The sequence below is a fragment of the Vidua macroura genome, chromosome 5 (genome assembly GCF_024509145.1).
Source record: "Vidua macroura isolate BioBank_ID:100142 chromosome 5, ASM2450914v1, whole genome shotgun sequence".
Lineage (NCBI taxonomy): Eukaryota > Metazoa > Chordata > Aves > Passeriformes > Viduidae > Vidua > Vidua macroura.
In genome coordinates this window covers 3,571,050-3,598,337 of record NC_071575.1, presented here as the reverse complement: position 1 = coordinate 3,598,337, position 27,288 = coordinate 3,571,050, and the positions used below count along the sequence as shown (strand labels likewise).

The 27,288-nt window shown below is 49.5% G+C and overlaps 1 protein-coding gene across 2 annotated transcripts in view; it reads left to right on the top strand.

Annotated features, from left to right (window-relative positions):
- Window positions 1–24,035, top strand: part of LOC128808172 (chromatin remodeling regulator CECR2) — a 92,588-nt gene extending 68,553 nt beyond the window's left edge. Inside the window, exons 3-19 of one of the 2 annotated variants that reach the window (XM_053979013.1) lie at window positions 405–588; window positions 1,285–1,424; window positions 1,925–2,029; window positions 2,643–2,692; window positions 4,982–5,151; window positions 5,900–5,977; window positions 10,658–10,814; window positions 14,485–14,614; window positions 14,893–14,930; window positions 15,016–15,107; window positions 15,381–15,507; window positions 16,863–17,296; window positions 18,434–18,562; window positions 18,655–19,471; window positions 21,188–22,592; window positions 23,445–23,550; window positions 23,768–24,035. In XM_053979013.1, coding sequence (XP_053834988.1) covers window positions 405–588; window positions 1,285–1,424; window positions 1,925–2,029; window positions 2,643–2,692; window positions 4,982–5,151; window positions 5,900–5,977; window positions 10,658–10,814; window positions 14,485–14,614; window positions 14,893–14,930; window positions 15,016–15,107; window positions 15,381–15,507; window positions 16,863–17,296; window positions 18,434–18,562; window positions 18,655–19,471; window positions 21,188–22,592; window positions 23,445–23,550; window positions 23,768–23,773 — 4,168 coding nt within the window. In that variant the 3' untranslated portion in view covers window positions 23,774–24,035. Of the gene's footprint in view, window positions 1–404; window positions 589–1,255; window positions 1,425–1,924; window positions 2,030–2,642; window positions 2,693–4,981; window positions 5,152–5,899; window positions 5,978–10,657; window positions 10,815–14,484; window positions 14,615–14,892; window positions 14,931–15,015; window positions 15,108–15,380; window positions 15,508–16,862; window positions 17,297–18,433; window positions 18,563–18,654; window positions 19,472–21,187; window positions 22,593–23,444; window positions 23,551–23,767 lie in introns of those variants that run through there. The other variant, XM_053979014.1, reaches the window with a different exon arrangement.
- The last annotated feature ends 3,253 nt before the right edge of the window (window positions 24,036–27,288 follow it).

Genomic DNA, 27,288 nt, shown 5'->3' with positions numbered 1-27,288 from the left:
CTGAAGAAAATGGTCTCCACATCAAATGAGAAGGGTTGGAAGGGGACCAGACTCATAAATTTTGTTGCACCCCATTTTAGGTAAGAGTGGCAGTTGATGCCAGCACAAGGCCATTGGGGAAGAAAGAAGATGAGTTGCTACCATGTTTGGCTCATTCTGCTTAGAAAGAAATAACAGTGTGTGTATAAAAAGCTGTGTATAACATGACATCCCGTGATGTTGCAATGAGATTGCCGTGTTTTGGGAATGTGAATGACAGAGCTGCCCCCAGCCGTAGCCGACAGTTTTCCTCCAGGTGCTCTCTGTCTCTGCATTGTGTTGGTTGCAGTTGCTTGGTGCACCGGGTGTTTCTGGACATGGCAAACTACAGTAAGTGTGTGAGATTTTTTTCCTTCCTTGGTTAGATCCCAGACGTTTCACAGCTACCTGGAGGACATCATCAACTACCGCTGGGAGCTGGAGGAAGGGAAGCCCAACCCTTTGCGGGAGTGCACTTTCCAGGAGCTGCCCCTGCGCACGCGGGTGGAGATCCTGCACCGCCTCTGTGACTACCGCCTCGATGCAGACGATGTCTTCGACCTCCTCAAGGTGCTTTGGGCAGCAGGGATGAGGGAAACCGTGTGGCCACAGAAGCTGGGCCAGATCAGAATCTTCCCTGGGAAGAGAAGGGGTCACAGTGGGTCAGCAGTTCCCTTTGCCCTCCTCTGCCTTGCTCAGAACTTGGGCCCTTGTCCTGTGTGGGTGTATTCATAACATGGGAGTGGCTGAGGAAGTTGGCTTCATTGGCTACTCTTTCTGCAAAGAGTGAATTTGGAGATGCTTTAATGGTAATGGCAGGGCTGTGAGAGCAGGGACTGCTGCCTTGCTGAGGGATGTTGTGAGATGAAAGGATGGGGATGAAGTATACTGGGGGAGCTGGGGGAGGGTAGAGCAGGGGATGGGGGCAGGGAGCTTCTCAGGGCTGTGCGTGACTGGTGACTGTCGCCAGCACTAATTAGACCTTCCCTGTCAGGAGCACCAGAGATGAAATCTTAAAACGAGAGAGGCCATTCAAATTAGAGATGCCAATCTAAATCCCTCCCTGGACAGAGAGAGAACGTCATCTTCCCCCTGGAGTAACATTTTCCCAGCTCGGCCGGGAGGAGCAGCTGTACTGCTGCTGTGGCATGGTGGGAGGGAAGGAGGGAGGGAGGTGTTTACGGAGGGGTGTCATCCTGTTTTGTGTGACAATGTGGCCGCTTTTCAACTTGTCACCGTCTGGCGGGGGGCTCCCGGTGGGCGCAGGGCTTGGACGCCGACAGCCTCCGCGTGGAGCCGCTGGGCGAGGACAGCAGCGGTGCCCTGTACTGGTACTTCTACGGCACGCGGATGTACAAGGAGGACCCGGTGCAGGGCAAAACCAACGGAGAGCTGGCTCCAGACAGGTAACGGCCCACGCACACACACACCCCCTCCCGTGTCTGGGTGCAGGGGCGAGGGGGGCACGGCCCAGCCAGCCCGGCTGGAGGGGGCTCCGCCTGACTGCTGTTGTGCCGGGGGGAGCGGGGCCTGGAGAGGGGCAGCGCGGGCGGGACCGGAGTTGCCAAGCAGACTGGGAGCTGCCCCGCGCCGCGCATTGTGTCGCGGGCAGCCTGCAGCCTTTGTGGCACCGGCAGAGCCTGCTGTGGGAGCGATGCTGCCTGCCCCACCGCATTCCTGCCTGTCTGCCCCTGCACCGTTCCGTGCCGTGCCGGCGGCTCCCAGATCAGGCTCCCAGCCAGTGGGAATCCCTCCTCTCCCCTCCCTGTCCTGTTGCTGCTCTGATTTAATCCCTCCTTTGGTTGGGATCCTAGCAGCTGTTCCGATTCCCGTGCCCTTCTCCCATCCCGCCAGCCTCGGTTCCCTTGCTTGACAGAGCTTTCATGGTGGTTTTGCCATTTTTCAGGGGATGTGGGGGGCAGACGAACACCCCAAATGTTCCTGGGAAAACGGGCAAGAGACGAGGGCGACCTCCAAAGCGGAAAAAACTACTGGAGGAAAATTTGCTGAGGTATGGAAGGGCACTTCCTGCAACAGACGTAAAATACGTGCATTCCCAGAGAGAAGTATAATGTATTTCTGGGGTTCCCCCAATAACTATGTATATACCATGCAGCCATAATTTCAATGCAATTCAGAAGTGAAGCAAGCTCAGACTTGGTGGATGCTTTGATTACTCTCCAAAGCAAATTCTGACTGAGCTGGAAGTTTGTGAAACAGTGGGCATCACTCTTCCAACCACCTCACTTCAAATGCAGTTCCACCACGTGGTGCTAGGGAATTCACTCCTGATAAAGAATACTTTTATTTTGTGGCTTGAAGCCAGAATCCTGGCCACTTGAGTCCATATAGATTTTGGGATGCTTCCCTTAAGAACTGAGATCCTGTACTTGCCACCCTTCACTTATAAAAACTTCACAAAGCTATGATAAATATATCTTCGAAAATACGTATCAAACGTGGGTTCTGCAGTGTTCTTTTCATGGTTTTGCTCTGCACTGGATAATTGCAGTGTTCCCTACTCTTCTCCTCAGAAACAGCTGCATTTCGGTGATGTGATTATTGTATCACTCCTTTATTATTGTATCCTTATCCTATCACTCCTTCTCTTTCTTTTTTGGTAGGGAGAAGGCAGAAGAAAGCTTGCTTATCCACGAGACTCAGATAAGAAATGGTAAAGAGATTTTGCAGTATTAGGGTTGATACCACTCGCTAATAAGGCTCTTAAATTATCAAAACCCAGAGAGATGCCTGAGAGACAGCCCAGCCTTTCTCAGGAGAGTCTTTCTGCTGGTGCTTGGGGCCACGTGGAAGGAAGGGTTTGTGTTACAGAGTGCCTGGCATTTTGGAGCCTGGGCACCTGCAGGCTTCCTATTTTGTCATGGCTGAGTTTGGGATGAAGAAACCTAACTTGCTGGGATACACTGGAATTCAAGGGCTCAGCTAAAAAAGCAGGCTGTGAATGGTCCTCAGTCTCCCAGGAGTAAGGTAACAACACACCCCTCTTGTTAGCAAGTGTGTTTTTTCAGATGGGGAAGAGAGTGGAGTCAGTGATGCTAAGATAGGGAAGGAAGAACCTTTTTGATCCTCTCACTTTTCCTTCCTCATGGCCATTGGGTGGCTGAGAGTGGTAAACGATGTCTTGGGGGTACCCAGCTAAGGGTTAACGAGGCAAAAAGCGAGTTAGCAACACGATGTGAAAGTGAGTTCAAGGGAGCTGGGACTCATTTGTCATACATGTGTATCCACTGCCTTCCACAAAACCCAGGGACTCGGCCTGCCTGTTGCCTCACAATAAAAGGCAAGGGTGGCATTGTCTTTCCCGTGCCTCCTTCCATTTGCCCTTTGTCTTCAGATTTCCTGGCGGCCACTCCGGCTTCTCCGGAGCCGGGCGGCAGAGCCGGAGCGATGCGCGCGAGGCGCTGGGGGTTTTATCAGATCATTGTCTTCCAGCAAATTGTGTCACTTCAGCTGCAGAGTAATCTTCTGCTGGCACAAAGCAGTGCCTTAGCCCTGTTTGCTATTGAAATGAGTTGTCCGTGGGCAGCTGGCAAGGGAATGAGAAACAAGGATGCAGGCTTTGGGGGCAGGATGCAGGTAAGCTCCCTGCTGCAGGTGGGCAAAGGAGGGATGGCTTTGTGTAGCCAGAGCGGCAGAACCAGCACATGGCTGGACCTTTGCTGTCTCAGTTATCAGTCCCCAGTGCATTCACAGAGCTGAAACTCTGTGCCACTGCCACTGCACCCTAGGCACTGACAGAGGGCAGGTGCTGGAGGGAGCCTGCAGCTTTCCAGCCTTTCTAGGATGACCTGACTTGCATGTCGGAGCCACTCGCAGCTCAGATCCACAAAGGGCCCAGAGTCAGGCTCAGCTTTTTTACTTCTTTTTGTTTCTCATTGTTAGTTTGCTTGAAAATGTGGTCAGAAGGTGCATGACATCTGCCAGTGATGCTGATAACCATTGCTTTCTTTCCGGGAGCCAGTGGTTAGCCCTAGAAAAGTCTGGAGGGAGCTGAGAACCCCTCAGCTGAAGGTGTTTGATCCAAAACTTTCCCCACTGGAAAAAAAAAAAAGAAGGGCAACAACTTTTCTGCTCAGAGAGCATCCTGGGGCAAAAGCATACAAGTTGCAACCCATGAGGCTTCCCTGCTCAGTGTAAACATTTGTGGAGCAGGAACCACATTCCCCATTTCCAGGTGGGTGTTCCAACCACAATGCAAGGGAGCCCTTCCTTCACAATTAATATTCAAATGTTTCACACAAGGTGGAACAGCTCTCAAAGTGTCTTGGTGGTTGGGACATGCTTCAGAGCAGTGGGTGATCTGCTTCAATCCCACTCTGGATGGAGCAGGGATGGGATGTGAACTTTTGGAACTTCCCCCTCATCTGGCAGCCTGATGAACCTTGTCCTTCACTTCCTCTTCTGCTCTTTCAAGTGTCTGCAAACAAAATATTTCATTTGCAGGGAGCAGGAGGATTTGTTTCCCTGCAGAAATGGTTTGCAGTGCTTTTTTTTTTTTTTAAAAAAAGCTTATTTCAAATTACATTATTTTTTGATTACTTTATTCTGCTGCCAGACTAAATCAGACATTTGCAGTTCCCTATATCCTGCTCTGGCTGACAGCCGCCATTACAAAAAACCAAATTGTATTCTTTTCTCCAGCCTACAATAGCTGGAATGTGGGCTTGCTGCAGAGATGTCACACTACCTGTGTGTTGCCACGTGGCACCATTATTTCTTCACCTGTATACTTCCTCTCTATCTTGGCATCACTCTCAGAGGCAGCAGTGCTTCTGGTGCATGAGGAGAGCTTTGGGTCTATAGCAAATGGAATGTTTTCCGTATCAGTGGTCATTGCCAGTGTCTTTTGCTCTTCCTGAGCCCTGAGGAGAGAAGAGAAGGGATTGAGAGGAGCTGTTAGTCATAACTGCTGTGGAGATAACATCCTTTCGTGTTTTTGAAGGGTCCCAAGGGCCTGGCCGTGGGACATGGTGGTTGCTGTGCCAGACGGAAGAGGAGTGGAGGCAGGTCACAGAGAGCTTCAGAGAGAGGACTTCCCTTAGAGAGAGGCAGCTCTACAAACTCTTGAGTGAAGATTTCCTGCCGGAGATCTGCAACATGATTGCACAGAAGGTGAGGAGACATGACATCCTGTTTACCTCTCTCTGACCACTTCCAAGAGCATGGATGCTTGCTGAGTGAAGGAGAAGTAAATCCAAGCAGCCTGTCAGCCCGTGCTGCTCCCTGCACCTACAGCCTGCAAGTGTCATGGATGTTGGGGCTGTTGAGCTTGTGGATGGGGGGAAGACTCTCCCCCATGCAGTGGCGGCGCTGGAGTCGATGCTCAATGATGTGGTTCTTGCACAGCAGCGTAGGTAGGGCGGCTGAAGGGGTTACTGTCTTCAGCCATGTTCTGTGGCCCTTTCCTGCTAGCAGGGGATCTCTGTGCTTTTGAACTGCTTCGATTTACAGCCTGGCTTTTCTATGCAAACTGCCTGTGATTCCACTTTTACTGCCGTTTCTCTGCTGGCTCTGCTGAAGGGGCACTGGCTGCTTAGCTGTCCTAGCTAAGTCTGCTTTGAGCTGGTACGTCAGAGCCCCAAAACTCTGAAGGGTGTTGTCCGTCAGCTGAATGTTTCCAGGTGGGACAGATCTGGAAAGGGATCCTTCGGCTAGATGGCTTTGTAAAACAGGCTCTGCAGTCAGCGTGATGTTCTTGGATTGAGTTCAGTTTGCTTGTTTGCTACCCTTGTAAAGCTAATAGGGATTTCATGGTCACTTCTAGCCCTCAGAGTTTCTCCTGCCAGTGTCACCGATGTGCCCTAATTTCCTCCACTCTCTTTTTCCTTTTTCCTTCCCTCAATTCTCAACCCTGTTTCAGGAGAAGCGTCTGCAGCGGACAGAGTTTTCTCCCAGGTGGATGTCTGACCATCAGCCCATCAAACCAATCAAGCAGGAGGTGAGGGGGGGTGCGAGGGGGAGGACGACGGAGGGAGGCGAGAGCAGATGCCTCCTGGGGGAAGAAATAAACCGCAGCATCGCCATTCAGTGGGAAGGAGTCGCTTGAAAGTGCCTGTGCTGAAAGAGAGATGGGTGGTAATGCCCGTCAAAGGCAGGCTGACACCCGGGGTTTCTATGGCGAGCAGGGAGGTGCTGCCCTCTGGATCGCAGAGGTAACCGGCCTCGCCGCAGACCCCGCTGCAGCTGCATATGGAAATCTGCGCTCAGCCTGGGGAATTCCACTTCAATGAAAGTGCTGGCACATTCGAGGCAGTTCAAAGAAAAGTTGAAGAAGGATGAGAGGGCTAGAAGAACCGGCTTACAAAGGGAAATGACAGAAATTCAGCCAAGGGGAAAACGTGAGGCTGCAAACACATGAGGGTGTAGATAGCGTTGAGGGAGAGAATGACTGATGCAGTATGGAGCTGAGCTAGGAGGGGGTCAGCTGGAAATGGAAGTCACAATTTAGGCTACTTAAAGAAATGCTTATCAAACTGCAGCCTTGTGGGCTCAAACGGCGCTTTCTGTGTCTCCTCACCCTCATCTCCTGTCTACCCCATCAGTGAAACAGCCCTGCTGCTGCTTGAGGGTCTGTGCAGTGAACCAGACCCAGGGAAATGACTGGAGTTAAATATAACCTTTTTCTTTGGTCGGGGTTATTTTTAACATAGATCAGTTTTCCAATCCAGTTCACCACACAGCCCCTAACAGTCACGCCGGCACAGGCAGGGACACGGGGCCCTGGAGATGGGGGGTCTTTGAACTGGCAACTGCTACCCAAAGCAATCGGTCAGAGAACACCAGATCAGCTTCGGAGGAAAAAATTGTCTCAATTCTATCAGGCTGGGGCATGATCTCTCACTGTAGATGTAATGGAAACGTAGTTACCTGGTGTTTTGTCAAACCATGGGAAATTAGCCTGCAGGGAATATGCCATGTGAGCTAGAGTCAGGGATTCCCCCAAAACAAAGGAGAAAATACAGGTCCCCATGCAATACATGTAATTACTTAGAAACAGATGAATAAAAGGAAGGAAGAACCTCTCATCACGCTGCAGATAAAAGCATGCCGAGAGGAAAATAAGACCCCAGCGATGGTCAGTTTGGGGCCAGAATTGCTCTCTGCAAAGCCCACCATGCAGGAAGCACAGGGACACATGTTTGTTCACAGGCAGCAGAAATCCCAGAGGAGGAGGGGAGTGGGAAACACATGGAGCCTGAATGATGCTAATCAGTACCGCAGGTGCTCCAGGTCTGCAGCGGCAGAGGGCTGTTAATTGCCGCCTGTGGGCCAGTGAAACGTTTCCAGCGAGCAGGGGGCCCTCCTGGCACCCCCTGTGCCGGGACACAGGGAGCCAGCCAGCGCCAGAGTGGTGATGCTCACGCTGCTCCCCAGCAGGATGTGGCAGCCATCCCTGCCATGGGGCAGCCAGGGAAGGTGCCAGCATGTCTGATGGCTTGTTCCTCAAGCCAGGGTGGGCAGCCAGCGAGCCTGGGGGAGAAAACCTCAAGCCGGTGCAGGTGACCTCTTTCTCCCGGCTGCTGCTTGAGTTGGAGATGTAACTGCTCCATGGGCTCCTGATCCTGCGGGGGATTTCTCAACAGGTGGTTCAGATTAGCTCCTCATTAAGAGCCTCCTGAGCAGCACCCTCATTAGGAGAGCGCTGCGGAAACCTGAGCAGTGGGGAAGGTTTGGCGGATGAGGGGCCAGGGCACTCAGGGCACCCGCGCCTTCTGGCCTCCTGCCCCTGAAGTCTGATACCCACTGTCTGGAGAGCAGAGCTAAAGGCAGAAGTTTGGCTCTTTCAGAGTCCCAGGGCCAGGGGACAGCAGCGATGTTGTGTCCTGGAGTGCTCTCTGCCGGAGGGAAGGAGGCGGTGATGCCTTGGTCGCTGTGGTATTTATCCTCTGAGCGGGGAGGAAGCTGGAGGAGCATCCTTTTGCCACCTCCGTGGTCAGGAAGGAAGCTTAACTTGTGCTTGGTTCTTGCTTTTGTTGTTCCAATAAGTGTCTGCTTCCACCAATCCCGTAGGAGTTTACTGGTTCATGATTGTGTATTTTTTTAACCCTGAGCTGAGTACACTCATCCCCAATGGACTTAGGTGGGACACCAGGCAGAGGTGCCTCTGAAAATCAGGTTATTTCTGTGTCTGAAGTGTCTCAAAGAGCCCATGCAGCACTGTTGCTGCCCTGCAAGTGCTGCAGGAAGTAAGTGCAATTGTGGGTGTCTACTGCAGTCCTCGGGGCTCACTACGCTGTGTTTGTGCTTTCTGCTTTTCCCTTTTCTTTGCTTTCTAGATCTGGTAGGGTGACACCCTCTCCTTTGTTTAAAAGTGCTTTGTTGAGGTCATATTTGTGGTGTGTCTCTCTGGAGCGTGCTGTGGATCCTGTGTCATGCCAGTAAAGCATAGGGTGCTGAGCGTGCCCTGCAGGCTTGGAGAGGTCCTGGTGTGAGCAGTGCAGCTTGGATGTTGTGTTCCTGTTTCCATAGGGCATGAATGGTGGAAGTTGTATTAATCCAGGGAGAGGGAAGGTCTCACTTGTGTACCAGCAATCAAAGAAACCCTAGCATGCCAGGCTGGCTTACATCTACTGGTTTGAGAATATAAAGGCTGATGGTCGCATCCTCATTAAAATATCTTGGCATACCAAGTTTGGTGGCTGGTTCCTGCTCACCTCTTTCTCTTTACTTCAGAACCTGACTCTTTTGGTTCCTGTTGCAATTTAAAGATTTATCAAGAAAGTCAGAGGAAAACTGACAGTGGTCAGGATCAGGTCTGAAAGGAAGTTGTTTGCAGCTCACGAGTAGCAATTCAGATGGCAGAGCTTTTGAGAAGGGGATATAAAAAGAATCAAAAGTGGAAATGTAGAACCCAATTCTCTAGGTTCTTGACCTCTTGTCCCTGTCATAGCACAATCCTGGGCATCTTGGTGTTTGGATATTGATCAGGGAGGAAAGGTCTGAGAGACAACTGGAATAATCATTCCAAGGAACTGAAAGGATTGCTTTATAAGAATACATTTAATCTAACTGTAAAAATGTGGGAGTGTTGTGTAAGTGTCTGAGGAAGTCCATAAGGTAAAGGCTGGAATGTGAGTGAAGAAAAGGTGAATTTATGTTCACCCAGAAGAGTGTAACTAGGAATAATTGGATGGAATGAGGGTTTGAGAAACAAACTTCAAACTGATTGTGAGGAGAAGCTGACTAATCTCAAGGCACCTGAACTCACAGAATGATTTCCCTAGAAGAGGGATAGACGAGTGAAGTGATAACATTTTGATAAAGATATAAAATGGAAAAGAAAATATGGTTCTGTCATAGTGAGATGAAGCTCTGGGTTTCACCTTAAAGAATCAGCACAGAATAGGTGGGTTTTATTGCCCAGTCTGTCCCTAAATGCAGGATGTGGTCCTAATTTTGTCAAGAGTCTCATGAGCCTTTCTTGGACACTTCTCTGTGACTGTTGGTGGTTGAAGCATAATTCTCTTAATGTATTGTTTCTGCTGCTGATGATGCATGGTGCTCATCTACAGAAAACTGGAGTGGGAGTTTGCAGGGCAGCACAGGACTGTGTAGGGGAAGGAGGACAAAATAGTAATCATAGTGCCAGAATTTTTTTTTTCCCTGGGGATTAATCATGGGCCTGGAGAAGTTGATGGTCTGAGCAGCAGCCAGTGGACCCCAGCTGATTGCTAATCCTCAGGAAATGCCTTCTGCCTAAGTGGTGGTTGCTGGTTATTCCCTGAAAATGAAGTTGGAGCAAACTGTATGTACATTGTTCTTTTCCGGTTGATATTCCCTGCTGATAAGACACACATATCTTGGTCACAGGGCTAGGAGTGGCTGGTGGATGACTGATACATTTGTCTTAGAACTAAATTAAGTTAGTAAAGATAGTTCCACACTTCCATATACATACCTTATACTTGAGAAATAGGAGCAGGCAGTCCCTGGTCTGGGAAGTCTGCAGTCTTAAGTAGGATCAAACACAGCCTTGCAGCCTGCTGGCAGCAGGGAGGTGAGAAAGTGGGGCAATAAAGGGCCAGGTGTCCTTGAATGAGAGGACTGGTTTTGGGACCCAGCAGGAAAACTGTCCAAACAAACAAATGAGAGCCAGTTCAGGGGAGATTAGCACACAGAAATTTTGAACAGGAAAGGAAAACATTCCTAATGATACCTTGACGCAAGGCTGTACCAGACGCTTTTCCTATTGAAGTATTCTGTGTTTTGCAGCAGAGACAGGTTTGGCAAAGTAGTCCTTCTCACACTTACAGTCAGAGCTCTGCTAGCTGGAAGAGGTAGATGTGTTGTGTAAGGGTGTCAACAGCCTGAATCCTTTGCCCAGAAGGGAAGAGAAATGCGCACGGTGCATCCCTGACAGAATGGCAGCTTGTCTAACCCATCGCCTCTCCTTCCATTGTCCTTGTATCACTAGGATTTCATCGCTTGGCAAATAACTTCCCTTTCCATGTTGCTTTTCATCTAGGAAATCATACATACAAATCATTTTTCCCCCTTTTTTTTTCCTCCCAGTCATTCATTGTAGGTGTGCTTTAATACCTCCTCGAAGTAAACCTGCCTCTGCTGGGCTTTCAATGAGCCACCCCATTACAGTTTTTGGTGCATCATTCTGTTACAGGTAAACCCGAATGTGCTGAGCTCAATGGAGAAGCAGAGGCGCAGAGAGGAAGAGGAGGAGCGCCAGATCCTTATAGCAGTGCAGAAGAGGGAGCAGGAACAGCTGCTAAAGGAGGAGAGGAAGAGGGAGATGGAGGAGAAGGTCAAAGCAGTGGAAGGTAATGTGCAGGCAGTGTGGAGCAGGAGTGAAAGTTTTCAAAGTCAAGACTGAGATCTTGAACTAAAGTCTGCCGCTTGCATTCCTCCCCGCCAGACTTGCTAATGAGAATCTTTTCTTGCACTTGCCTCTGATAAATTGGTCTGACTGTAGTTTCTTTTCCTTTGTCTGTCCTCTCAGTGTTAGTGGCTGTTCCCTAGGGCACCTTTAGAATGTGTTGTCTTCTTCAAATCGTGCTAATTTTCTTCCTTGCCCCAGCTGTCAAATTTTTTCTCCTGCTATTCATGTTGTTTCTCAGTTCTGTCTCCCCACTTGCCTTCTCATGATTTCCCTGTGTGCAGGATTAGCTTGCTTTGCTCTCACTGGGATAGCATTTGGTTCTTTTGGCCCAATGCATGACGAAAGAATTCCTTTTGAGGCGAAAGGGATAACATGGGAGTAGCAAAAGTAATATTTTTATATTGCTGCTGGCCTTACCAATAGGAGAACTAAAGATGAGGGGACCAGGCTGCATAGAGCACCAGAGGTGGCAATTTCAGGTGTTAGTCTAAAGTGTTTGCAGCTATGAATTAAATGTTGATTTAAGCTGTTCTGGAACAAACAGCCATGTTGTGTTGAATACATCAGATCAAGGCACAGACAGCAGGCAGTCAGCCAGTACATGTAGGTGTGGGGGTCAGAGCAAGCTCATTTCTGACCACCTTCTCTCTGCTGGCCTCCCTTATGGAAGATTCCTTTAGCTGCTGCTTCAGCCACTGTGACTGGCTGGGGGCTGTTGTAGTTTTACAGAAAGGTTGAACATCCTCAGAAAACTGACAATGTGGGGCAGTATCAGTATCACGAGTCCCAAAGTGGATAAAGAATCAGAAAAGGAAAAAAAAATATTAAGCTCATACAAACCTTGTAAACTTTCCAAAATGAAACAGTTTGCTGCCAGATGTTTGGTAGGAGGCCAGATATTATCTAAGAATAGCTTCTTTTACCTGCTTACCTTTCTAACCATTAGAAAAACCAATTACTTCCTTGGCCTTCGTGTATTCCTGGCTGCTAGTCCTAGGTTTAAATTGAGACTCATCCAGTTTCAATATCTGCCACAGATATCTGTTTCCCTTGGAAAATTGCATATTCTCTGTGGTTTAATGCTTCATCTTTATAGACAATATTAGTCTTGAAGTTCCACAAGAGCTGCAAAGATAAATGTTCCTGTAGAATGGTTTTGTTTTGGTATAAGCCACTTCCTTTTCTGGGTAAATGCAATCATTACATCATTGGATTCAAAGGCACCAGAGCCATGCAAAGACCCTGGCTTGAGGTTGATTAGTAGCCTCTTTTAAGCCAAGTTAGCACACATTCTTGCTTTTATTGGCACAGGGGCTTTAATTTTGTTTTGTGCAGTTTCTTTCACTTAGTTTAAACGCTTTTCTAGTCCATTTAGGCTTAGTCAGGAGAAGTCTTCATTTAAGCTGGTGCAAAAGCTGTTTGCAAAGGTTATGTTGACTCGCTCAGTTAAATCATTACGATATTTTTTACCCCTAGAACCAGCAGCTCTCCAGGTAAAACTGGCTTCTTAATGATCTTTCCTTAGTGCCAAGCACACCCACCACTAGCATTTGCTGTCATGACAGTTCTTATAATGGAGGGGAAATTATTTGAAAATTATGTCATTTGTTTTACTTGGTTCAGACTTGTTAAAACTGGACATCTGACAGCAGAAATTTTAGGGTAACAAAGATTTTCTTCTAATTTTCAGTCTGTTTGGAATATAATATTAATTTTATATGGCCTACTCTAGAGGGGAGATGTGAAATATCTTCTCTGTGATGAATTTCACCTTCTTCTCAGTTTTGGATGGTATTCCTGTTTCCAGCCCAAGATTACACTTCCCCCAACTCCAACACACCCCCCAGGTAGCAGGTTTCCTGCTGGGCCCATCTGTACTCTCCTGAATTTATAAGTTAAAGCAGATTTCTAGATTTCTACCACAACATCAGGTTAGAGTTTCCCAGTTCTCTTTCCAGGTGCTGCTTCTACATAATCTCTCTCATAGATGACTTTCTAGCTGGTTGAGGTACTTTTTAGGGCATTATTTAGATTTTGAAAGCTGCTGGGTAGGACTTGACCCAGGCCAACAGTATGAGAATGAGCTCTGGCAGTGACCTTGAACACACTTTGTTAATCACTAGCTGTGGTAGAGGCTCCTGCTAATGATCCTAGCTGAGATCTGGTACCAGGGTGGCGCTCCTTGATTCCTGTCAGTTTACCAGGTTAGAGCCTTGGCAGATGTTGGTGGATTTCTAAAATCTACACCATCTTTACCTCTTGGCTGCTGTTGTCACGAGATTTTCCATTTGCTGCCCAAACAATCACTTCATGTTCTCCTCAGCTTTCTCACTTCCATCGCAATGCCATCTAAGGATTGCAAATTTTATGAAAGAAGCATGAATTCTGAACAATGCTTGGACAGACCCAGATATTCTGTGTTACCTGAAATTGGATGTTGGACTTCTGGTCATGCAATTCTCTTAGATTCTGTAAGACCCTTAGATGCAAGTCCTATAATCCCAACTTCAGTGCTACCTTTAGTGTTTTAACAAGAAATTTGGACTTTCTTTTACCAGTCTTTGATATAGCTGCCAATGAATGTCCCTACAAACACTCACCTCATAGCTATTCCTACTTTTCTTGTACTCTCAACCTCCATCCCAAATTTATTTTTGACTGTCAGAGTAGGATTTTAATAAATATTTCTCCACCAGAGCTGGTATCTCTTCAGTAGTTGGCATTTTTCAAAGGCAGAGCCTCTGCTAGAGGGTGTTAACCAAGTCTCCCTCATCTTTCTTTCACTCTGGGTGTTCCCTGACCTGGCCTGTTCCTGTGACATCTCTTCCTGAACATTACTTTCACAGAATTCTGCTCCTGCAGAAGGTTGGTCCAACTGCAGGTGTTTCACAAGTCAAATGAATTCAGATTTCCTATAAGAAAAAGGAAATGAGGTTCATAAGAGCTCATAAACTTTCTATTATGAAGCAATCTGTTAGCCAGCTGTCTGGTTGCAAACCACAGGTTATATTACCAGCATTGCTTCTTCCTGTGTCTCACTCCTTTAAACGAAAGCTGTCCCAGTGGCCCTCGTGTGTGGCAACTTGCTCACTCTGGCTGCTGGCCACGAAGACCTACCTGAGCAATCTTCCCAAAGCCAGCCATGGAGGATAATAATGACCCCAGTTACTCATTGCCACTCAGCTGGTAGAACTTCCCTCCCTCAGCACTGCTCTTCATCCCATTCTGTGCAAAGGCAGCTTCCTCAAGTTCACCTGCCTCAGGTGAAGCCCCTAAAGGAAGATAACAACAAGCCAGCTCTTTCCACAGTGCTGAGCTCTGCCTAGGGCTGGGTATTGAACTTCTCTCTTTGTGCCACACCTCTTCTGGAAGTTGCTTAAGGCAGCACTTGTGTCACAGTGGTGCTTCAAAACTGGTGATTGTAACCAAGGGAGGATGATGAGGCGTTTTGATGGTGCACTGTATTCTCACCTCACCTGCTCCTGTGCCGTTGCTGCTTTTGCTGAAAGAACAAGACTCACTGGAGCTCTTAGAGCTCAGGGGCATCTTCTGTTTCCCTGAAAAATGTGGGCAAAGTGTGCTGACTGGTTTTTCATCTCTTTCCACTGCAGAACGGGCCAGGAGGAGGAAGCTTCGTGAAGAGCGGGCCTGGCTGCTGGCACAGGGGAAGGAGCTCCCCCCTGAGCTTTCCCACCTGGATCCCAGTTCCCCTGCCAGGGAAGAGCGAAGGACCAAGGACATGTGAGTACACAAAAGGGCATTGCAGCACACAAGTGTATTGAAGCAGAGTATGGCAGGGAGAGGAGTGTGATCGTTCACAGGAATGCAGAGGGAGAAGTGAGGTTGGAGAACAGTGAGAGGAGTAAGCTGAGAAACATGTGGTCCATATGAGAGGAGTGTTTGTAAGGAGGCCTGTTGGCCAGCATTATGGCACTGCATGGGTGGAAGAGAAGATGAAGTACAGAGCATGTCTTGTCTATCCTCAGTCTGCATATTCACTGTGGTGCTTCCCATTACAGCTTTGAACTGGACGATGAGTTCACAGCCATGTACAAAGGTTAGTCCCATCCCAGCTTTCTCAAAGTGAAATACTTCTCTCTGTGTGTGAGTGTAACCTTGCACCTTTCTCTTGGTACTGCCAGTTCTAGATGTGGTGAAGGCTCACAAGGACTCCTGGCCCTTCTTGGAACCCGTTGATGAATCGTATGCTCCCAACTACTATCAGATCATTAAGGTATGGAAAGTGGCCCAGCCATCTCCACTGATGCACTTCATTGACTGGGATGCAGTTTTTTGGAAGTGTTTTGAAGTTTGGTGGGCTGTATTACTCTCACAGTCAATCTCCATGATTCTGGCAGTCCCTTCTAGCCTTACAAGTCAAGAAAACCAAAGATGGATGGCTGCCTCTCTGGAGAGCATCCTCTGCTGCCCATGTCCTCTCTGAGCTCTAGCTTTGTAAGCCCCACTATGCTTTCTGTAACTGAAGGGAAGTTTGGTTGTATTCCAGGCTCCCATGGATATCTCTAGCATGGAGAAGAAGTTGAATGGAGGTCAGTACTGCACCAAGGATGAATTTGTGGGTGATATGAAGACCATGTTCAGGAACTGTCTGAAGTACAACGGCGAAGGCAGTGGTAAGAGCAGTAAGATGCTAAATTTGTCTATTTGCAGTGCTCAGCCAAAGCAAGCAGTGTTCTCTTCCTCCTCACCAGTACTTGATTTGTGACTCTTCTCTTTCAAAATATTTTTGGGAGACCAGATAAAATGGCAATAGTTACTGAGTCCTGCATTGGGTTTTAGTGAGGCTTTTAGCACAGTTTTGTCATGCTGAACTGGGGCATGGCGTACTAAGGACTGCCATGCTGGTAGATGGTGAAGGCAGAACACACAGAGAGGAGAGTCTGTTTCTTTCTGAGCTCATTCCTTCATGTGTTTCTGTTTTTCCTCATACTAACTAACACAGACTTTGAAAAACATTGGAGCCTGGTTAACTCCCAGTGTTTGTTGAGTACCACAGGAAAGTGAGGAGTGAACCATGCCTGTCCTTCGAATGGAAAATGTAGTGTTTAGGTTCCTTGGCTATTGAAGGAACAACGTGAGTGTGCAAATGGGAAATCCTGGCTTTAATTGCCATGCCAATTAAAATCCTCTGTGGTGCTTAGGTAAGAAATCAGTTCCCTTATGGTGGGTCATCACTGCAGACTGTCTCACCAGCAACACCTGGTGAGAAAGGGAGAGCAACATTAAGAACAAACCAGCTTGCTGCTGTTGGCTGCAAGTAAAAGCATACCTGCACTGCCACTGGGAGAGCTCTGTTGCTCAAGGAACTTCAGGCTTAGTTTAGTGGAAACAACTGGAAAGTCACTTGCTTCAAGGCCTTGTTACCAACACCCCTCACATGTCTTTTCCTTCCTATCCACTCAACAAAAAGTAAAAGCTCATCTCAGCAGAACTGTCCAGTAGAAATGATGCAGTGGGGACACTGGTGTTGGCAATAGCTTTAGTGCCAGGGTCAACAAGTGCTTTGGAAACTACACAGATAAATGTGTTTGCTGATGTTCCTCTGTCTTGTGGCCCACAGCAGAGATCTGAACGAGTCCAAGAAAAGCCTCTGAAAGTAATCAAATAGCATTGCTGGAAGTTCACTCCTGCTGGCTAGCTGTGCAGGTCACACATCTCTGTGAGCAGAGGTGGTGCTCTCCTAATGTAATTCTTGGCACTAGGTTGGAACACGGAGTTAATGCTGACTCTGCAGGCCCTGCTGCCAGTGGTACTTTGTCATGTCTGTGTGCCTGTCCTCTGGTGGGGTTACTGAGTAGAACTGATGCTGCATTGCTTATGGAGTTTAGGAACCAAAGCCAACTAGTTAGAAACAAAAGTCTTCCTTGGAGAAACTTGGCAGAGGGGAGATGATTTATCTGATGTTGCATAATTGCTTAATTGCTTCTCTCTACGAGGCTCTGACATTCTTGAGGGTTTTTGACTGCAGAATATACAAAGATGGCTTACAACTTGGAGAGGTGCTTCCACCGAGCAATGATGAAGCACTTCCCTGGGGAAGAGGGAGACACAGATGAGGAGTTTTGGATCAGAGAGGACGGAAGAAGAGAGAAGAGAAGCCGGCGGACCGGCCGCTCCAGCACAGGCAGTGTCTGGACTCGATCACGAGACCCAGATGGGCCTGGCAAGAGACAGCAACGCCTGGAAAATGGAGGAAAACCTCCACCATATCGAGCTACTTCCAGGGCTCCTGCCTCTTCCTCCTCTTCCTCTTCCTCCTCCTTCTCCTCATCCTCTGTAGATGACCCAAGTGGCAACCCAATGCAGGCTGCTCGAGAAGTGGGCCCTTCCAACGGGCGAGGCTTCCCCCGCTCCCTGCAGTACGGCGGCATGCCCAGCCCTGTGCCACATCCTGGACAGATGGTAAGGAGCAGTTCCTGCTGTCCTTTGCCCATCAGGACAAGGGAGGGAGGGAGGTAAGGGGGAATGAAACTTCCTACCCATGAAATCCTTAGTGCATGTCAGGAACCTTTTCCCAGAGATAAAGGGTCAGGGCTATGGTTCCTCCAAGTGAAACCTTTCAGCCCTTAGATTTAAACTGGTGAAATTTATGTCTTTGCCACATTAGGTGGGGACAATCTCCTAATGTTTCCCATGGCTGGCATGTACCAGTGTAGACTTGCACAAACTGATTCCCCAGGTTCTCTTCTCTCCTTGGAGATTAACCCCAGTGTGCATGGAAAGCTGTAACATTTCTTCCCTTATCCCCCAGTTTATGAAGCTCAACAATCTGGTCTTCTTTTGTCTCAATTGTTTACAGATGCCTGGTAACTTCGTGCCATCTGTGTACCACTGCATTTCGTGCTTGAGTATTTATAAAAGCAGTAAACTAAATCAAACAAAGGCCACCCTGGACTGCAGCAGTGACCTATCTTTACCCCAGCGTTTGTTCTCTGAATGCCACCTCTGTTCTGCCTCCCTTCTGGGCTGTTCCTCACCCATCCTTCACTGCCTTTTCCATTTTAACCAGCGGTGGCTTATGGTGTGATGTAGCTGCTGTTCCCCTGAGATCTAGGCTATCCATTGCCCTTTTAGCGAGAGATCAAACAACATTTTTAGAGTAATTCTTGTGCTGCAGATAGTGGGAGGTGGTAGGAGAGCTGGAGGCATTGAGTATTTTGAAGGAAATCCAGCACATTCCCTGTTGTCTTCCTGCTTCCATGCTCTTGTGGTCCATTCCTCTTCTTGAAGCAAACCACTGCCCCCTCCAGTCTTCTTTTTTGCTCCCCAGTATTGGGTGGCAAGTGAGTGTATTGCAGCCTTTGGTTCAGGGGTGAGTGGCTGAGGTGTGATAGAGTGGCTTTGATAAGGCTTTGATAAGGCTGTGTCACCTCGTAGAAGAGAGTACAGCCTTTCCGCAGTACCTCCAAAACAGTCCGGCTGCTTATTTGTGTGGTTACTCCAGCCTTGGCTTCCCCTCACCTGCAGTATTTCTGCTGCTGTTATGCACTTCACAGATTGTTTTATTTCTCCCCCCCTGCACCCCTCCCCATCCCTCAGAGACCAGCGGTGCCAGGAGCCTTTGGCCCTTTGCGTGGATCCGATCCCACAAAACTGTACGGCTCTCCGCGAGTGCCCGAGCCCCATCCCGGAGACCCGGTCCAGCAGCACCAGCACTTTGCCATGCAGGTAAGCCCCTCCTGCCAAAGGGATGCAGCACCCCAGGCCCCGCAGGCGCCGTGGCTGTCACTGAGACCCCCCCCCTCTCTCTCTCTCCTCAGCCGGCCGTGGGACTGAGCGAGCACCGCGGGCACCGGCTGGGCACTCCGGAGAAGCAGGCGTGCGCGGCGCCCGCCCACGTGGCCGGGCTGGGCCCCCGGCTGGGCTCCCTGCAGCTGGGGCGCGTGGGCGGCCCCCCACCCGACGCCATCTACCCACCGGCTCAGTTCCAGCAGGGCTTCCTCCCACCACGGCACAACGGGCCCCCGGTGAAGCCGCCGGAGGGCTCGGAGGTGCCCCCAGGACACATGTACCGGCCCTACAAGTACCTGAACCGCGCACATCCAGCCCTGTGGAACGGCAGCCACGGCCCCGCTGGCCAGGCTGCCGTGGGGCCGGAGGAGAAGGCGCCCATGGGGCCGGGGCCCTCGCTCCAACCCCGGGTCCTGGGTCATATGATGGACCCCCGGGCCATGAGGCCGCCGCTGCCTCCCGGCCAGTGGAGCGAGCAATCGAATTTCCTACCTCACGGGGTGCCTCCCTCAGGGTACATCCGACCGCCTGGCAAAGCCGCCGGTCAGAGGATGCCGCAGCCACCGGCCGCTCTCTTTGGGGGACCACCTCAGGTTCAAAGAGGCTGCCAGGGCGGGGACTCCATGCTGGACAGCCCGGAGATGATCGCCATGCAGCAGCTGTCCTCCCGCGTGTGCCCGCCGGGTGTGCCTTACCACCCCCGCCAGCCGCCCCCGCCGCACCTCCCCGGGCCCTTTCCCCAGCTGGCTCACGCCGCCTCCGCCGGCGGCCAGCCCCCAAAGCCCATGGGAAATGGGAGCTCACAGGATCCAGCCGGCCAGACCATGGACATGGACAGCAACCAAGGTAACGCCCCGAGTGCCCTTTGGTAGCACTTGACCTTCCCTGCCTGCATCTGTCGCCTCCACTGCGCAAAAAAGAATTCAAATCTTGATTAAATATTCGGGGCGGAACAGAGTTTTTACACAGTTTTTTGTTTTTTTTTTTTTTTTTAATCTAAGTTGGAATATATTTTCTGCTCAGGGCATTGCTTAGATTTTTCTAGGATTGTTTTGTTTCACTGTAGCCTGTCAGAGGTCCCCTCTGTCCCAGCTTTACCTGCAAGTTATCAGTGTGCCACGAGGTGCAAATGCAAAGCATAGTCTGTAATGCTTCTGGAGCTCACCTGGAGTTAATATAAAAATTGGATCTGCGGAGAGTTAGGTAAGGAGAGGAGATGTTATGTGAATAAATGCCTTAAATATACTCCTTTGAGTGTGTGTAAGTATAGCTTCTCCTCTGAAATGCACATCTGCCTTATGAGATCTCAACATCTTAAAATCTTCACACACCAGGGCTGCCCAAAAGCCCCTGAGCAGCTGTATCAGTTCAGGTGGGATGGCAACATGTCATGCATGCCCTTACCAGTTTCTTTCTGGTTGAATTTCATTTGTTCTATCCGGTAAACTACAGATAATAAAAAAAAAGAACCTTAAAAATAAAACCTAATGTAGAGATCAAAAAAATTCAGAGATCAAAAATTTTTTTTTCATTAATTCTAGCTGGTAAACTAGAGATCAAAACCCTTGTATCTTTTATCAATCCCTTGTGTGCCTTGAACTAAGAGGAAACTCTTTCCTTGTGTGGCATTGCTTGAAAGTTATCATCATAATTTAGCTTGCTGGATATAGAACAGAGACAGGGGAGAACGTTGAGTGATTGCAGGACAGAGCAGGCTCATCTCCAAACCACAGTTGGTTAAAATGCGGCTGTGATCAGCTCTGCAGTATCTCAGGGCATGGTGGTGCTTCTGCCCAAGCTGGATGCAAACAGGGTTTGTGGAGGGTGGGCTTAAATTTGATGTTAAGAAGAAATTCTTTACTGTGAGGGCGGTGAGGCACTGGCACAGATTGCCCAGAAGAGCTGTGGATGCCCCATCCCTGGAAGTGTTCAGACCAGGATGGAGGGGACTTGGAACAATCTGGTCTAGTGGAAGGTGTCTCTCTCCATGGCAGGGGGGTTGGAACTACATGATCTTTAGGGTCCCTTCCAACCCAAACTATTCTATAATTCTACTACCAGAAGGGATAAGGCAGCCTGAAATCAAGCTGCCAGTACACCAACACCTTATGTTGCTGTCGTGTGGACCCCAACTCTGCCTCTCCTTTAGGCAGCCTCTGCATACTTCTGTGTCAGAGCAAACATGTGTGCCATGTTATTCCAGAGGGGCTGTGACTTAGCAGTGGCTTGCAAACTACAGTGACCCTTGCCATTTTCTTTGCAAATGTTTTATTTAATCTTGCTTGTAGCAGGGCAGAGTCACTGACTAAAGTGGAAGTTTGCCTCTTGTTACGAACATCCTTAATGTTGCCCTCTTTTTCCCTCCTCTTGCTTTGACCCTTCTTTCTATGTCAAATTTCCATCACAGACAGGTAGAAAGATGTCTACCTGTGCCATCTTTCAGACAGAGATGCAACCTCATGAGCAGTTTTTAAAAGAGCACTTTTAAAAGAAGCAGCTCTTAAAGATCACCCATATTTGCAAAAATTAGACATATGTTTGACTTTCTTCCCTCTCTTTCAGTGGACACACTGTCAGGCATGGACGAGAAGGCTCAGTGCATCAGCATTCCCGACGGGGCCTACGCCAAACTCCTACCTCATCCCAAGCCCCCGCTGCCCATGGAGTGCACGAGGCGCGCCTTGCCCCCGGATGGGGAGGGGGATGACCCCAGTGTGAAGGGCGACCTCAAAACAGGGCAGGGCAAAGGCACGTGGTCAGCAGAGAGCGGCTACGCCGGCGACCCAGGCTGCGTCAGGGACCTGGTGCCCACCTCCGAAAGAGGGGGTCCCCTGCCTCAGAATGGGGCGGCGGGCGAGGGGCCGGCAGCCGGCCCCGAGGGGAAGGGGCTGGCTGCCAACCTGCTGGAGAAGCCCCTCTGCGGTGGGGGAAAGGCTCTGCCCGAAGGAGCCGTGCCTTGCATGGGACAGGGCACCGGCCTCCCTGGCGTGGATGCCACCTCCATGGGGGCCACCCCCAACCAGTTTCATCCTCTCTACATGTCCAGTCTGGAATACCCCAATTCAGCCGGGCGGTACCACATCAACCCAGGCCTGCAGGGGTTCAGCCCCGTGATGGGGGGGAAGCCACCTCCTCCTGCCTCCCATCCCCAGCATTTTCCCCCGCGGGGTTTCCAGCCAAGCAGCGCCCACCCCGGCGTCTTCCCACGGTATCGGCCGCCCCAGGGAATGCCGTATCCTTACCAGCCACAGCCCCAGCCCTCCTACCACCACTACCAGCGACCGCCCTACTACGGCTGCCCACAGGGCTACTCGGACTGGCAGAGACCTCTCCACCCCCAGGCCAGCCCCAGCGGGCACCCCGGTGCCCACCCGTCCCTGGCCAGGCCCCCCTTCCCAGAGCGGGGCTCGGCCGGCCTGCAGGGCTGCGAGGCGCTGAGCGCCGCCCTGGCCTCTCCCAACCGCATGGACGTAGCAAGTGCCAAAGAGGTTTCTCCAAGCGACGGGCAGGAGATGGGGCCTGAAGATGAGAAGTCCGAGGAGTCCCAGGAAAGACCGGAGAGTCCCAAAGAGTTTCTTGATTTGGACAACCACAATGCAGCCGCTAAGAGGCAGGGCACAGTGGCAGCGGGGGAGTTCCTCTATGGAGCCCCCCCGCCACACCTGGGTGCGGGGATGGGATTCGGCCCGTCGGCTTTCCCTCCCCATGGGGTGATGCTACAGACTGCTTCTCCTTATGGATCCCGGCATCCAGCCAGCCACTTCCAGCCCAGGACGTATGGATCACCCATGAATGCTCACCTGTCTCATCATCCAGCCTCCGGCCAGGCCAATGGCCTCTCTCAGGAGGGCCCCCTGTACCGCTGCCGAGAGGAGAACGTGGGTCACTTTCAGGCCTTGCTGATGGATCAGAGAGGCAGTGGAGGTGGCATGGGGGGCCCACCCCAGGACTTGTATAGACCCTCGGGGTAAGATCGTGTTTTCTGCAGGAAGGCAAGGCGGGAGGGGGGTGATGCCTGGGTGGCCATCACTGTTGGATACCCTTGAAGGGATATGGCTTCAAGTCACAGGAGATGGCAAGTCAAGTTGAAAGGCTAAGAGGTGGCTCTTGGACTCTTGGAGTAAGAGTGCTAAGATGGAGAGAGAGTCTCATTGCATCTCCTTAAAGCAAGGAGCACTTGCTGTCATGGAGAACCTGTTAGCCTGCTTCATCCATCCCCACACCACTGCTGAGTTTCCCCTGACAGTGTTTTGCTAACGTGTCATCCAGGGTTGAGCATCTCTTAATCACACGGACTCTTGCCATTTTCTTTGCAAATGTTTTATTTAATCTTGCTTGTAGCAGAGCAGAGTCACTGACTAAAGTGGAAGTTTGCCTCTTGTTACGAACATCCTTAATGTTGCCCTCTTTTTCCCTCCTCTTGCTTTGACCCTTCTCTCTGTGTCAAATTTCCGTCACAGAAAGTTACTTCTCACTGTGTGCATATCACATTTTATTCCCAAGTGGAAAATACTGCTACTCCCAACAATTCCCTGTTCAGTTTTTATGAATGTGCCTCAAATATTACTGTTTTGTCATCATCACAGCATCAAGTCCTTCCTTCTTCTAGTATTCAGGGAACTTGGCTTAAAGCTAAGCCATGGGGGGAATGGCATGGGTTGAGGGCTGTGTTTTGGGGGGAAGCCAGACAGAATATACAAGACACATGCTTGTATGCTAATGTTGTACGTTTGCCTTCAGTGAAGTAGTTTTAACCAAGTGTGGGGATTTGCTCCTGACATTCATGTGCTAAAACTCTCTCCATTCAACCTGACTCCAGAATGCAAATGCATCAGGCTCAAGTTCCTTTCCCGAAGATGCCTACAGCCACCATGGCCCGGGAAGATTTGACATCACAAAAACCATCAGCGTTGCCTCTGGATCAAGTAAGGGCTGCTAGAGAGAGCAGAGCTGAAATGCAAGTCTTTTTCCTCCCAATGGTTAAAGGATTGAGGTGTTTGATGAGGGTGGGAAGAACTGGAGGAAGCTGTGAACTTGGGCAGATCACCAGTGTTAGCTTTGAACTGGTTGCATGCAATCACGAGATTATTCCTTGCTGAAGCTGCCAGTTAAAGCCTCCAACTCTTGTTCTTCCTCTTCCAGAGCTAGTCCAAGAAAGGACAGACTTCATGAAGACGAAAGCCACACATGATTTGGACAACAGAGAGGAGGGGCAGGCCTTGCTCCCAGCCTCCCCTCGCCCGAGCAGCATGGAGCTTCCCGGGTCTGTGGAACACGGTGCCGTGCCGGATTTTGTGCTGGAAACCCGCAGTGGTGCTGGGCCCCAGCCAGCCGAGCAGCTGGCTCGCCATCGCAGGGCACCCCAAACTAGTGGCTTTCCATGACTGGAGACTGCGTCTCATTCAGGGTTTGAGGGATTTTTTGGGTGGGGAGGGCGGGGGTAGGGGTGGAAACTTTCATTGACTGCTAAACTCAGGTATATTTTTCAGGGTGGAAGAGGACGATGATGGAATTTTACTTGTAGTATTAACGTGTGTGTTTTGGAGCTGGATCCAGTTTACAGAATTTAACCTGTTGCCTTTCTAAATAAATTTCTGTTGTTGGTGAATGTATTGTACATAATGGGGGAGGGGGTGGGCCCAGCTTGTAGTGGGCATAGCACTGGAGGAATCGTTAACTGTTTACAATCATATCACACTGAAATCTTTCAGGATGGGGTGAGGGTTTGGGGGGAGTGGGGAGACGTGAGGGAATGTGTGATGGATGACTTGCTGTCCTCCTTCCTGGCCTCTGCAACCAAGACACGACCCCATGGCTGGTTGACTTAATAGCAGGAATTGCTCAGGAGCATAACATGTCCTCCTCTTTTTCTTGTCTTCTTCCTCCTTCCCCTCTCACCCCCACCTCCACCCCTCTGGATCCAGGGCCTGAGTGCACTTCCAGCTCCTGTCATCATGGGGGAACAAGGAAACCAGGACCAGGAATTGAAACCAGGGCAGGACACCCATGGCGTTGTCCCTTCTGCTAGTATAGTACCCTTCTCCCTGCCTTTCTGATAGAAGAAATGTGTGCTCTAGAAAACAGAAAATCGCATAACTGGTCATCTTAAAACTTATTTTGGTGAAACCAGTGCAGTTGCAGGTGGAGCAGCACCTATCCAGTAGGACAAATTTTGTGCAAATCTGTATTGCCCTGCTGCCTGAGAAGAGGAGCCGAGTCCCCACCTTTTTGTCTGACCCTGGGCTAAATTCACTTCTTTGCAGCAGTGAAGCAGAAAGTGCCACAGGCTTCCTGAGCACTCTTGCTGAGGAGGAAGAGCAAGGGGCTGCCCTGGGGGAGTGGTAGGGTTACTGCAATGTGAGCCATTTGTTGGATTTGCGAGTTGCAGGTGAATTGGAAAGCACTCAAGCACTCATTCAGAGTTAGATGTTGAGGTCGAGGTCGATTGGCTCAGAAGCTGAGGGACAAAAGAGCTGCATGCTAGAGTTGAGTTGGTTTAACTTTGTTGTCAAGCAGCAGGTCCTGCAGGGCCAGTGGCAGCTTCCATGAGTATAGGGCCAGTACTGCACTGGGAACAGCCCTCTGTGCCAGTGCTTGGACAGCCACTGCTTGTTCAAGTGAGTTCCATGGGAGTTTCATCTGCATTTATTCACATCTTAAAGCTAACAAGCAGTTGATTATTCTTGGGGAAGCTGGAGTAAAATAAGGGAGCTGTTAAGTTATGAGACTGGGCAGCAAGAGCTGCTGGGAGCATAGCTCTTGTGAGCAGGCTGCTGGTTGCACTGGGAGAGGACAGTGGTTAAAAAGAGGATCTGCCAAGGAGTGGGACAGAGTATGGCAGCAGGAGGAGGACAGAGCAGCATGCCCCTTAGTCTGTGCTACCAGCTAGAGGAGGGATACTGTCTCCAGTTTCTGGAGAATTTTTCTGTCTGCTTTCTTGTTTTGGATGGTGCCATCACCCATATCTTTAGCTGGATTGCACCAGGATGCATGACTGTACTGCCTTTGTTCTGCTGTGTAGAGCTGGCAGAGCTGTTCGAGTAAATGGCAGGTAGTATCTGACTGAGCCTTTGTTCCTTCTGTACTAAGCTTTTGGAAGAACAAAAAGCCTAAAAGATGAGAAATATTATTTCCTGAAATAGTTGGGAAAAGGAAGGACTGCCATGCTAGTGCCCAATGAGCCTCACTTCTCTGTTGCTACAGTACTTTTGCCTCTGATGAGCCAGAGTAGGGCCAAGGCATTTTCCAAGCCTAACAGGAGTTAAAATTCCTTGTGTGATTGCACAAGTGTGTTTCCAGATGCAGTTCTTACCCACTGCTGCAGCCAGCCTGTGAGCTGTAGCAGCAGGCTGCTTAGGCAAGGCAGTTGCCTGGGGCATCTGTCAATGTACTGCGAATAACTTCCAATATCTATCTACAGATGCCATTACATTAGGAAAGGGAAGGTGTTTTTTTGTTTTGGTTTGGTTTTTTTGCATTTGTATTCATCTGTCAGGGAGCAATTGTGACTGGTGGATTGATCTAAACTGGAAGAGATGATCCTGGAGGTTGACCTTTGACTGAGAAAGGGGTAACTGCTTTCCTCAGCCAAGAACATTATGTTATGTCTCTTCCAAATTTGTCCCAAAGCTGGCTTATCAGCTGGCAGTGGTTTTCAGAGATGCCCCATCTGCTCCAAAAGGCAGGCCTGGATCCTTCACTGAACAGAGCCACAGAAGGAGTAGTAGATATTAATGAAAAATTGTGCAAGTATAACTCCTCTTTAAGACAACAAACCTGGGACAAACACAGGTGTTTCTCCTTGTAAAATAGTCTTTACTTCACTGTAGATATAAAAATGATTGGAAATAACATTTAAAAACAGAGAAACTGGAAAATATAACTTGTAGCAAAGCATTGAAAACTCTGGAAACGTGAATGTAGATTCTGCAAAGAAGCCCTGCCATACTTCAGCCATCTGTATCACAGCCAGCTGAATATTTGAACGGGCCTCTCATTCAGCCCATTGTGAACGTTGTGGAACAGGAGGGTTTTAGATGCTATAAAAACTCTCCAAGCAAGCTGAGACACACTTCAGCTGGAACTGGCACTGAAAACATGGTTCTAGTGGTCATGGCCTCTGCGTGAGTTCCAAGCCTCAATCAAAACAGGAGACAACTAAGGATGGCAAGAATTGCTTGTGGTGTGTCTGGAGAGGGTAGTGCAGTGTTAGACAGTGATAGACACCCTCAGCTGACATGAGGTAAATCTGGGAGAATGGTTTGACTTGCAGGTGTGGAAGACAAAACCAAGTAGTGAAGCTGACTCCTCTGGAGGGTTTCTAGGTAAATGGCTTTTGATGTAGTCAGTAAATTTTATTAAAGTGGCTAACAAGCTGCTGTTGTGAGGACAGATGGTTTCTGTTAGAAAAGTACTTATAAAGAATACAGGGAACTATGGCTGGGCTTTCCTGAGGACAGAATATGCTGAGTTGGAGAGATGCTGGTGGAATCTTAGATCAGAGTTTCCAGACTTTCAAATGCTTTGTGCATAAGTGAGGGGTGGGGTTTTTTCCTTCCCTCCTACAATATCTAGGGATCCCCTGAAAATCAGAGCCTAATTTCGCTAGGTACAATCTGAGCAAATCTCTGAAAACTGACTCCCCTCAGGGGACACAGCCCTGG